The following is a 12722-nucleotide window of genomic DNA, read 5'->3' as shown; positions in this document are numbered from 1 at the left end:
ATAATTTATTTAAATGGGGTCGACGTCAGGAAAAGAAGACCCGGAGATCCATTGCTAACAGGCTCTCTGAGATGCTGATGAGACACCCCAGTGGGCAAAAAAGAAAAAGTAGTGAGGCCTGGAAATAACGATTCAATGGCATTGATTTCACAGAGGATATTTAAAGCCTAGGGAATGAATGACAGGGAGAGACAAGAGCTGAGCCCAGGTGGAGAGCCCTGCAGGACCCCACGCGCAGGAGAGCCAGTGAAGCCTGGGAGAGCCCGAGCCTGGAGTTCCCAGAGACAGACAAAGAAAAGCAGGGGAGAGAGTGTCCCAGGAGGGGCTGCTGAAACCATTAGATGGCATTTCTGGGGTTGGGGGGGGACCGCTCTGAAGAACTCTAATACCATAGTCCTTATGTCTCAGCACAGAAAGAATTCAGTGAGAGGCAAAGTGATGGATGAGAAGTAATTTATTACAATAGGATGCTTATGAGGCTTACAGGTAGGCTAGCGAGAGAGTGCCATACCCTGAGAACTTACTGAGCTACAGTTTTATAATCAAAGGAAAACTGGGGGGGGGGAGGGGGCAGTGGAGAAGACCGCTTTCTTTCTCATTCTTGAGTAGATGCCGTGCTTCCATCTTCAGCTCCTTTTCCAGGCTGGACACGGGAGTTTTTTTGTCCCTACACGGTCAAGCCGGGACTGTAAAAATTATTTCAGGTCTCTGTACAGAGAGTACCTTTTCATCCTGGGGGTCATTAACTTTCTGAGCCCACCGGGCAGGATGTGGGTCCCTTGCCTCTGCTGTTTTATTGTTTGGGGGCACGTCGCGTGCCAGTGTTACCTGCTTTTGTGGCTAAGCCCGCTTGGTTTTATGGTTAAGCAAACCTGCTTTCTTGAGTAATCCTTAACTTACGGGGGTCTCCCATGGTTTTTCTACTTACAATCCCCCTAGGGGAATTAACCATGTGATCACCTACTTTGTCCTTTTACTCTGTCCCTGTCACTTCCACAAGGACAAATGCAGAGAGTGAGCGAGCTAAGAAGATGGGGGAGGGAAGGTGGCCAGTCATTTGGCGACAGCAGCTTGGTGGCGAGGTAGGGAACCAGCCACCTGAGGCTCCGGAGGGGAGGCTGTGGAGACGGGGCCTGCACCAGCATCCCTTTGGGAAATTTGGCTGAGCATGGAGCAGAGATGGAAAGGTGACTCGTGGATGCAATGTCAAAGCAGCCTTTTAACGCAAGACCGGGTCTGTTTGCTGGCCAGTGGGCACAATTCGGGAGGGAGACCCTGATGATCTGGGGGCACTGGGCACTGACTCCAGACCACGTGCCCCTCCTCCCTTAGGCTCTTCCACTTTCCTGCCTCTCACAGGCATCATCTGCTTCTTCCTTTGCTGTCTAACCTTTCCTTCTCCTGGTCCCACCCCCTCCCTCCCCTCCCTTCCCTTCTCCTCCCTCCCTCCTTTCAGATGAGGGATGAGGGCTTGCCTGGCTCCGTATCCCCCTGATTGGTGGTCAGCAAAAGTCTGTGGAATTGAATTGCTCTAGTTTCTGCCTTACACAAATCCTCTCAGAGCAAGTCCATGGTGGGGAAGAGTTAGATTTGTTCTCTGGAAAAGCAGAGCCAGTACAGAAGCTTTGCATATTTCACCCCAGTGGCAGAGAGCACACAGCGAGACAGGGCCTCCTAGGGAGGTGATGAGACTGCCCCCCCCGCCATCACTAGAAGTGTTCAACTGAGGGATAGATGACCACCATCAGCAATGTCAGGGTGGGCATCCTTGACTCAGCACCTCACAGGGAAATGGCAGGAGCCAGAGAGACAGCACCAGAAACCATGCTCTTCCTGCTGGCCCGAGACTTACGGCCCCTTCCCTGCCTCTCTGTGTGACCCGGGGTCGGGAGGGCAGATTCAGAGCTGGGCTCGAATCCCCGCCGCCACCTCCAGGCTGTGGGGCTCCAGGTGACCGTCTCTATCTCCTGCACCCCAGAAGCTGTAGCATCCAACTAATAAACAGCCAAGACAAAAGCAAAATTTCGCTATATCACTAAACACAGGTGAACAACCACAGGGTGAAATGGAAATCAGAAATGCACCAGCCACCTGGATTTTTTTTAAGAGGTTTGCTTTTTAAAAATTGTATTTTTGTTTTTATTTATTTATTTTAAAGTTACTATTATTATTTATCTTTTGGCCGCACTGCATGACATGTGGGATTTTAGCTCCCTGACCAGGGATTGAACCCATGCCCTCTGCATTGGCAGCGTGGAGTCTTAACCACTGGACCACCAGGGAAGTCCCTAGATTTTGTTTTGAGGGTGAGGTAGTGGCACCCCATAAAGAGCTCACCCCAGTGCCTGATGCATACAAAGCATGCGCTCTATGCTAGTTACTCATTACTTCTTACCGAGTGGTGGTGTGGTGCTCGAAGGGCCTGGATTCTGTGATCTCTGAAGTCCTTTCCAAGCCAGAGATCGTGACCCCTGCTGAGGGATGAATGTTGAGCCTCAGAAGGTCCATGGGAGCCATTAATCCCACCAGAAGCATCTGGAAGAGCACCAAGGAGGTGGCAGGAAGTGGTGACCAGCCCTGCAGCCCATCTCCCCAGACGATGACTCAGGAGTTTGCATCTGCCTCGTGATGGAATCAGGGGTGACCCTGGCTGGGGCTGGAGCGGGACCTTCAGGCCACTCTGTGCCCGCCAGCGGTGTGACCTGCGATTAATGAAATGATGGAATAACTGCTTTCATCTTTGCTTATGTTTGTTATGTGGGTGCTGCGGGCTTCTGGGGGTAATGATTTTTATCCAAGGTCTATTTATGGTTCACTCCTGACACTTAGTAATTTTTCCATCTAGCCAAGGACCAAGGTGATGGTGACTCGCTGCTGCAATGCCTAGATACAAGAACTCTGTGCGTGAGACTTCCGTTCCCCAGCTACAGGGGAATGGCTGTCTCCTCTGTCCCTTAAAGGTTGAGCCTTGAGGAAGTTTCCATCAGTTTTGGGATGAGATAGTGTAGACCAGCAGTGGGGGACCCAGTACCACCACCCTGGACAGTGCGAACTGGGGCACAGGAAATGTGACCCTGGGCAAGTGGCCAGGCCTCTCTGGGTTCAGCCATCTCAGCTGCACAGTGTGAATATCAGCAGGACCAGGCTCTCAGGGTTGTTGTGAGATTGAAGGGACACGTGCAGGGAAAATGCACAGCGTGAGTCGGGGCGGCAGAACATCTTCAATAAACGTGGTTTGAGGTTTTAATTATTATAATAGAATTTTTAAAGATATTCTTTTTTTAAACAATTTGTTTATTTTATTTTTGGCTGTGCTGGGTCTTCGTTTCTGCGTGGGCTTTCTCTGGCTGTGGAGAGCAGGGTGTTGCTCTCTAGTTCGTGCGCAGGCTTCTCACTGCGGTGACTTCTCTTGTGGAGCACAGGGTCTAGGCACACAGGCTCGGGGGTTGTGGCGCACAGGCTTAGTTGCTCCACAGCATATGGGATCTTCCTGGATCAGGGATCGAACCCGTGTCTCCTGCATTGGCAGGCAGATTCTTTACACTGACCCAGCAGAGAAGCCCAGTTATTATTTTTCAAACATTCAGAAGCCACTATCCCTCCTAACACTTCTGGAATCCTGAGAAATGACCCAATCCTCTGCCCATTTTACAGAAGGGGAACGTGAGGCCCAGAGAGGGGGAGTAATTGGCCCAAAGCCACGACACGCAGAGGGCAGAGACCGGGTGATAATCCAGGTCCTCTAACCCCGCAGCATAATTTTTCCTCCTGTAATCCCAGTCAGTTGGCTCATTGATTCCACAAACACTTCCAGAAAGCCTGCTCTGTGCCAGCTAGAGATGGGGGCGCAGGCTCCCCAGCCTCAGGACAGCCTAGTGTGGAGATGAGCCGGTTGGTTAGTGCAGTAGAAGAAGCAAATGAAGCCAGCGTCATGATAGCGCTCCAGGCAGCGGGAGGTGAAAGGGCAGGCATTAAAGCAGGGAGATGACTGGTATTTTTCAAGCGCTGCATTGGGCTTTTTCTAGGGAGTGCTTGATAAAAGCCACTCTTTACAGACATAGAAACCAAGCCCTCCAGAGGAGAACTGGCTCCCGAAAGACTAGACAGCTAGCACGCAGCAGAGCGGGAACCAGGCCAGCCCAATCAGTCATTCCTCCATGGAGCCAGATGCCATTTCTCGGGAAAGGCCCAGTTTTCATCTCCCGCAGTGGAGCCCTTTGAGACCCCAGCCCCAGGCCTGGGGGAAGGACTATGGTAATGCTTTGGGGGACCAACTGCAGCTACAGATCACAGCAGACTGCAAGCCACCCCAACAATGGGGAGAAGACAGATCCTCGTGATTAACCACCTCGGAGTCGGTGCAGCCTTCACATAGCTCTTCTGGGGAGCGTTCTGCTACACAGAGAGGAACCACTAAAGTAATTCTAGTCAAGATCACTCAGCTTTATTTCCCACCACCAATTCCAAACAGAGAGCCTGTATACTTGCACATTTAAAAAGTCACTATGAGACAGAAACCTCTCTTCCAGGTGAGCAATGAGAAAGAGATTTAAAGGTTGGGGTGAGAGAAAGAATCAGCGAATAGCTGTCCTAACCCAGCACACCAATATTTTGAAATAGAATTACTAGCAAGGAAGCACAGGTATATTTGAGAGGGGAAAAAAATATATCTCATATTCAGTGTGGGGTAATATCTCTGGCTGTCGACAATGATTTGGATTTAATTATATCATATATGCAAATGTGCTCTATAAACTATAAAATAATACATAAATGTCAGATGTTAAGAAAGAACACTGTGTTGGAAAGAGAACTGTGGGTTTGAGAGTCAGCTAAGGTTTAAATGCCGCCTCGTCCACTTAAGGGGACCTAGACAAGCCACTTGGCCTTTCTGGTTCTCAACTGTAAGTGGGGAATCCTTGTAATAACATCCTCTTCTGAAAGCGACTCAGAGAACCAGATGAGAAAACGGATATTCTTTGTAAACTGGCAGGTGCTCTACACACGGACCACATTATTCTTGTTTCCATCCTTAAGCCCCAGAGTAGATGATGAGATTATCAAGGCGCAGCCGCCAGCACTGTCCTTAAGTCCAGTGATCAAGAGCCCCTCCCTGGGCGTGGAGAGCAGCAGGCTGGGGGCCAGGAGCCAGTGGGCCCTCTCTCACCAGGCTGATGGACAGAATGAGGCCACAGCCTGTCAGGGGCTGCATCCTATATGCAAGTGGCCATCTCGGCGAGAGCCATGTGGATGGCTACACTGGAAGGTTCCAAGGGTTGCTTTCTCCAGCAAGATCCATGAACCCAAATGAAGTTTAGAAAAACACTCAGCAGCTGATCTTCAGGCACAGCGGGCAGGAGGGGAAAGCCTGTTTGCGAAACCTGGGGGACGGTTCTGCACCTCCTTGCTGGCATCCAGCAGAAATGGGAGTGGTGGGAGGTGGGCTCCCTCATTCACTGCAAGGCAGCGTCATTTCTTCCTTCTAAGTGACTGGAATTAACACCCCGACCTGGCTATCTCTTTGACGGCTCTTGAAGCCTCAGCAGAGTCAAAAAGTTACGGGAACAATCCTAGGCTCAGGCACCTTATTGGCTGTATGACTTTGACAAGTCTCTTGAATATAAAACGAGATTGATGGTCACACTTGCTCCCTGAGATTTCTGAGAGATTCGTTCAGTTAAATAATGCAAGTGCAGCCCTTCGCCCAAGGCTTGCACATAATGAAGGCTCAAAGAATATGAAGTGCTATTGTTTCCTTTCATCCCTTTTACTGTAATGGGTCACTGAAGCAATGTTACCAAAGAGATGCTTCCAGCTCCGCATCAGAGCTGTAAGGAGTGATCCGCCAGGGCTGGTGGAGGAGCAGGGGAGAGGGGCAGGGTTTCTTACATTTTCTCCTAAATAGCTCAAGTAATCTCGAAGACCTGGTAAATGGCAGGAGAGACTGCAAGTACTGGCTGCACCTCAGCAGAACCAAGCTACAGACCAGGGCGCTATGGACTAAAGCATGCCCTACCCCCCACTTTCAGTCATATGTTGGAACCCTAGTATGACTGTTTTTGGAGTTGGGGCCTCTGAGGAAGTAATTAAGGTTAAATGAAGTCATAAGGGTGAGGCCCTGATCCAATAGGACTGGTGTCCTTATGAGAAGAGATGCCAAATTGCTGGCTCTCTCTCTCTCTCTCTCTCTGCCTTGGGAAGCCACAGAGAGAAGGCGGCTGTCTGCAAGCCAAGAAGAGAGCCCTCACCAGAACCACACCATGCTAGCACTCTGATCTCAGACTTTCCACCCCCAGAACTGTTGAGAGAATAAATGACTGTTGTCTGAGCCACCCTGGCTATGGTGTTGTGTTATGATATTTGGCAGCTCATGCAGATGAAGATGGTAGAGACAGGTGGGCAGTGGGATTTCAGAGGAGAGAGCTTGTTCTCTGCACCCCTAGAGGTTCTTGATCGCCCATGGCAGGGCTAGTCCAGCACTAGGTTTCTCAAAAGACCATGCTCTCAACTTCTTCACTCCACTGCCTCCTCAAGAGCCCTTCAAGAGACAGCCAAGAGGGAATGTTCATCCCAAAGCTTCCTGATCACCCTTGAGTGTCGGATCCCCAGCGCTGCAGTTACAAGCAGTATCTGGGCCTCATCACCAACAGACAGCCTCCAGGGGACAGGAACAGGAACCTCCATTTCCGGCAAGGTCCCCAGGTTATTTTACAGATAAAATGTTAGCAAAACACAGGCCTTGAGGGGAAGGCCAGTCCCCTCAGCCTGCTGTTAGAGCCCCTTCTTCGTGAGGACTCCTGACTCGCCTTCATGCCCCCATCCACCCCATTGGCCCCTCAGAGACATAGGCACGACCCCCAGATTCTATCCAGAACCTCATCACCTTTCACCACGCCACCACCCCCCACTGCTGCCCTGTCCAAGTCGCTATCAGCCCTCGCCTGATAGGACCAGCCCAGTAACCCCCTAATGCATCTTCCCAATTTTTTTCTCCTGTGCCCCTGCCACTTGCTGTCAACACAGCACGCACCTGACCATGTCACCTGGAAACCTCCCAGTGGCCACCTGTCTTCTTCAGCATGAGATGCGAAGTCCCACCTTGGTCCACAGGGTCCTTATGGCCTGGCTTACCAGAACCTTTCAGGCCCACACTCCATCAGCACAGACAGAGAAGGGCAGGGCCTGGCAGAGGGCAATAGAGCTTGCCGCCCATCCACCCCCGCCCCCGCTTAGTGGTCAAGCCGTGACGCTAGAAGAAACCGGGGATGTGTGGTTTCTCAGAAACCAAGAGAGGACTTAATGCAGAGTTGGAACAAGTTCATGCTTTTCCAGCTCCATCATTAGTCTTTTAAAAATAACTGATTGCAAGTCTGCTTTCAATCAGAGTGTCTTAAAAGGCAGACATTTTTAGCCCAAAGTCAAGCTTCTGTCAGTTTCAGGGGCCAGCCCTTTTGCAAGCAGGCCCCTTTTTGCAGATGGGCTTTCAGAGTGGAGAAAGAACAGACTGAACCTGGCAGCAGGAGGAGGCGAGGCAGGGACAGGTTCTCAAAGTGGGGTCCCGACTAGGAGCCTCGTCACCATCTGGGGATGTGTTCAAAGCACAAGTTCTCAGACCTTCAGAACCAAGAACCCTGGGGTGGAGCTGCAGTCCGTATTCCAACACAGCTTCTGAACAGAATCAGCAGAGCCTGAGGCCTGGGTTCAAATCCCAGCCCTGCCGCTTACCAGCATGTGACCTGAGGGCAAGTTATGTGATCTGTCTGGGCCTCAGTCTTCTCATCTGCACAGTGGGACGTGTAGTGAGGGTCGGAGCACTGGCATCGTGTACGTGACCCATGCAGGAGTCAGTAATGTCCATTCCCCTTCATCCTCGTGCGTATACTTTATATAAACTTTTTATCAAAGCAGAACATGTATGCAGAAAGTTTGCACTCTAATTTTTCAAAGCAATGACTTCAAATAGTAGCAAAGTCTTCATGATTAGAAGCAGCTGTCCCAGCATCACTTTTTTCCACTCTCTAGATTTTCCAGTTGCATTATTTTTTAATTGCACATGTGTGTACTATAGAATGGAGAAGGAAATGGCAACCCACTCCAGTGTTCTTGCCTGGAGAATCCCATGGACAGAGAAGCCTGGTAGGCTGCAGTCCATGGGGTCGCACAGAGTCGGACACGACTGAAGCGACTTGGCAGGCAGTACAATAGAAAATCCGAAAATGTAGATGAGCAAAAAGAAAACCAAGGATAACACAGTCAACCCCATTTCTCGTTTTATCAATAATGAGATATTGATAATGATTTCTCAATGATTTAGCCATACTTTTTTCTCCCGAAAGAGGTCTTAATTGTATTTTGGGGGGTGTGTTATTGCTCTAATCACAGTCTGCCTCCAATTAAGGGAAGGAAATGGGTGTTTGTTGAGTAAAAGGTGCTCAGTCCTCACTGTTCAGAGTGTGTGCTCCAGAGACCAGCAGCCTGGGTACCACTGGGAAGCTTGGCAGAAATGCAGGGTCTTGGGCCCCATCCTGGAATCTGAATTTTTTGACAAGACTGTGGTTAAAGTGAGGGTGGGGGGTTGTAGACCCCAGAGCTATGAAACTTGCAGTCACGCACTGTTCTTCCAGTCCTGGATAGGAGACTCAAGCTAGCATGTAAATACGTGCGGCTTCCTTTATAAACGGAAAGTCTTGCCGCAAAGCGCTGCCAGCTGAACTAAACAATGTGATTGATGAGGAGGGTGATTTACACTCTGGCCTGAGCTCCTTATCTTGTCAGCCACCAGGGACATGCCGTTCCCGGACCCGGCACCCGTCTGCCGACCACACTTGGAGCAGCGGCGCTCTGGAGATCACACACTTGTGAAGTTGGGGGCTGGGACTGCCCCAGCTTTCTCTGGTTTTAGATCCCAGCCTCTTCAGCCTGCGTGTCCTGGACCCTCCCGCTGACTGTGCGTGCACACACACACACACACACACGCACGCACACCCTAGGACAGCACTGGCCCAGAGTCAGTGATTAGAAAACGTCTGTCTCCTCATACAGGCTCAGGCCTCATCCCCTCCGTCTTGGTCGGTACCAGGCCTCCGTTTACATTAAAAGGGTTACTGTTCTTTGTATCAGCTCCTGTCAAGACCAAGCAGGGGACTTGCAGAGCGTCTGGAGTCAAGAGAAGCTGAGTAAAAAAAAGCTTTGATGGACTTAGAAGATTAGAAACAAAAAACAAAAAAGCAACGTCTTTGCTCAGCTCAAGTTTCCAACACAAAAAGGTCTCTCAGATCCCAGGGTCCATATATCATCCAATATTTACGAACTCCAGGCCAGGCTTCCGCCTACAGTGACAGAGCAGGCAACCAGTTTGTCTGAGAAGGAAGCAAGGCCCCTGGGAAGGTGTGGATTACGAGTGGGAGCTGGCTTCTCTAAAAGTACCATGTGGCATTTGGTCCAGCCTTAGAGCCATCTTCCCCAAGGAGCCCAGGGAGCCCCATGATTTTGGGTCATGGAGCTCACTTTCACTAGGATGTTGGGAAGACTCAGAACCTTTTGCGAGGCACAACTTGGTTAAGAGAATTGGGAGTCAGAGTGTGAATTTCCAAGCCACAGTTCTCTGGCTGTGTGACCTTAGGGAAGTTACTCAACATCTCTGATTGTTAGTTTCCATATCTGTAAAATGGGACATCATAATAGTGACCTTGCAAAGGCATGTCTGTGAAGCGCCTAGCGCTGACTTATTCGTTCATTCACTCACGTAGTCAGTCCCTCTGTATGGAGCATCTTCTGGGGACCTGGCGCTGGGGGGGACTGAGGTGAGCTGGAGCCCACAGTCCAGCAGGGAAGCTAGAGATTGTCAGTGAACCGCGCAAATAAAACCCTGAACTAGCCGCCAAAGGTGCTACCAAGAAAAAGGCAAGAAGCCTCTACCAGGGGCTGGATCTTACCTGGCACTCAGAGGTGGGTTTGCTGAGTAAGTGATTTTCAGCTCAAATCCCAAGAAGGAGTAGGAATTTACGGGGCAAAATAGAAGAACCTTCCAGGCGCAAAATGGGGTTTCCTATTAATACCTTTCAGAATATAGTTTTGAGTATAGAGAAGGGGTCAGATATGTTTTACTTTTTGAGGTAAAATTTACATGTAGCAAAATGCACAGATTTTAACTTAAGGTACAATTTGTGGATTTCGAGAAATGTAACTGACATGCCTATGAGGGCTTTCCCTGGGTAGCTCAGATGATAAAGAATCTGCCTGCAGTATGAGTAGACCCAGGTTCGATCCCTGGGTGGGGAAGATCCCCTGGAGAAAGGGATGGCTACCCACTCTGGTATTCTTGCCTGGGAAATCCCAGGGACAGAGGAGCCTGGCAGGCTACAGTCCATGGGGTCACCAAGAGTCAGACACGACTGAGCACCTAGCACTTTCCATGAGGTTATAGAATGGCCATCAAGTTGGACTCATCTTCACACCCTCTCCCTTATTATAAAAGTTGTGGGCTGGGTTTTAATGGGAACATTTGATGGCGACGCAAGAGAATAAGGCATTGGGGCTAGGTTTAAATCCCAGCCCTACGGCTTTCTACCACTGGACTTTGCCCAGGTCTCTCCAGTTCTCTGAGACTCAGTTTCCCCATGTGTAAAACTGGGTTATTGAACCTTCTTCACAGGGCAGCTTAAAGGGTGAATCTGCGAGTGGTTGTGAACGCCCAGCTGGCCGGGCGCTGGTCAAGCAGGCTGAGACGGCCCTGTTTCCTCTCCGAAGGAAACGGCGGTGGGGAGAGAGCCTGGTGGTTGGCGTCGGGAAGCCAGGGCGCCTGCGCGCGCACACCAAGTCCCCCTAACGCCGGTCTCTCGTCCACAGGGATGTGCCTGCAGGCCTTCGTGGAGGCCTTCTTTTACCTGGCCCAGAGGAAGTTCAAGATGCTGCCGCTCCACGAGCAGGTGGCCTCGCTGATCGACCTGTGTGAATACCACCTGTCCTTGCTGGACGAGAAGCGCCTAGTGTGTGGCCGCAGCGGCACATCATCAGGGAGCCGGCTCCAGCCCAGCGGAACCCCGCAGGAGGCCGCGCCTCCAGCCCCACCGGCCGAGGGCCGGCCCCAGCCCTGCACAGACGGCGCCCACAAGGTCTCCCACTCCAGACACACCCTGTCCTGAGGGCCGCTCTGTCTTCCCGGAAGAAGGCTGAGCCTGAAAGACGCCACCCCCGGGCTTCCTGCTGGTGGAGAGATGGCAGGATGCTAAGTCCCAGCCCGAGATCCCGCTCCTCGTCTCCGCGTTCTGCTGAGCTGCGCTTGGCGAGCCCGCCTGATTCTCGCCCGCTCTCCTTCCCAGCACCTCTTGGTGGCCCACCTGCTCGCAAGCCATCAGCGGACATATGATATCCAAAATGGCCTCTTCTCTTCTGGGCTCGTGGGAAGCCACAACTGGGGATAAAAAGCTGCTGTGTTTGGGGCAGGGTGGGGAGCACCAACAACCTCAAGAGGGAGGGCCATGGAAAGAACTCAAGGCAGCTGCATCTGGGGTCTGCCCGGGGGGCCCCCCAGGGAGAATATGGTTAGAGCCTAGGAACATCATGTTTGACTTCCTACCACCCCGTTCTGTGAAAATGAAGTGGAAATACCCAGGAGGCCTGCACGCTGTCCCACCCCAATCATGTGCTGCGTGGGTGCAGTTAACAGACCGACCTGGCTGATTTCATGAGCTTGTCTGTTGTCAGCAGTGTTCCATGTGTTACTCATTAAGATACAGATTTCACTGAGAGGCAGCTCAGGAAGGCTCCTGGAGTCTCAGAGCTGGCTGCAGCCTGTGAGCCACCTTCTGTCCCATTTGGTTTGACCCCACAGCAGGGGTTCCCCAGTCATGTGTCCTCTGATCAGAGCTCTCCACGGTGGGGCAATCACCATGTGTGCCCAGAGTGTGTGGGGAGCCCTGGGGAAGGTGGAGGCTTCAGAGGGGAGGAATGTGTCTATAAGCCCTGCGTAAGGATCAGAGCGAGTCAGAGCTTGACATTAGAAGTGTTGGGGAAAGGGGAGTCACATTCTCCCTTCAACGAGACCCTTACCATTCATGTCCCCAGATATCCACCCCCCAACCCTGCCCGTCTCAGAGGGGAAGCTTCAGAAGCAGCGGAAGGGAGCACTTTGGAAAATGGCCACAGGCAAGTCAGGGTCCAGGGCCCGCTGACCACAGGCAGACGAGAAGCTGCCCTTGTACAGCCAATCTCCCCAGAACGCTGTTGGGTTTGGGGTTAACATGGCCCTTCCCAGAAGGTCCCTGTTTATAAAGGACCCTGGAGGGCCCTGGAAGGAGCTCACCATCAGGCTCTGAGGGAGGAGAATGAAGGGTCTTGGACGGCATTCGTTAGCATGGTGCCTGGCACACAGTAAGGCTCAGAAAACGCTCACGAATGTAGGATCCAGGAAGGGTCAGAGATGTGTCCTAGACCAGCACAGACATCTTCCTTCCCCTGCTTTTCCTCTTCCTCCTAACACTCCTCCCTGTCTCTGAGCCAAATCCCCTTCACTCCAACCAGTGGGAGCAGTTGCATCAAGGTCCAGCACAGACCTTGGTCCCTCATAGGTGTTCAAAAAGTGTCTGTTGAAATGCCCAGCTGGGAGTCATCCTCTCTGGAATTTTTTTCAACCCAAAGGGAATGCTGTTAATCTAAGATTGCTCCAGCTGTTGGGCAGTTTAGGGGGTGGGGTGGGGGTCTGTTGATCCTTGCCTCACCTT

The 12722-nt window shown here is 51.4% G+C and overlaps 1 protein-coding gene across 1 annotated transcript in view; it reads left to right on the top strand.

The window, feature by feature from the left end:
- The window catches only part of TTLL11 (tubulin tyrosine ligase like 11), a 269041-nt gene extending 257351 nt beyond the window's left edge, over nt 1–11690 (top strand). The window contains exon 9 of the mRNA XM_027556177.1: nt 10849–11690. Coding sequence (XP_027411978.1) covers nt 10849–11144 — 296 coding nt within the window. The 3' untranslated portion in view covers nt 11145–11690. The remainder of the gene's footprint in view (nt 1–10848) is intronic.
- Nucleotides 11691–12722: the final 1032 nt, after the last annotated feature.

Source organism: Bos indicus x Bos taurus, chromosome 11, assembly GCF_003369695.1.
Source record: "Bos indicus x Bos taurus breed Angus x Brahman F1 hybrid chromosome 11, Bos_hybrid_MaternalHap_v2.0, whole genome shotgun sequence".
Classification (NCBI taxonomy): domain Eukaryota; kingdom Metazoa; phylum Chordata; class Mammalia; order Artiodactyla; family Bovidae; genus Bos; species Bos indicus x Bos taurus.
The sequence above is the reverse complement of the archived record's forward strand: the minus strand, read 5'-3'. Positions and strand labels throughout refer to the sequence as shown.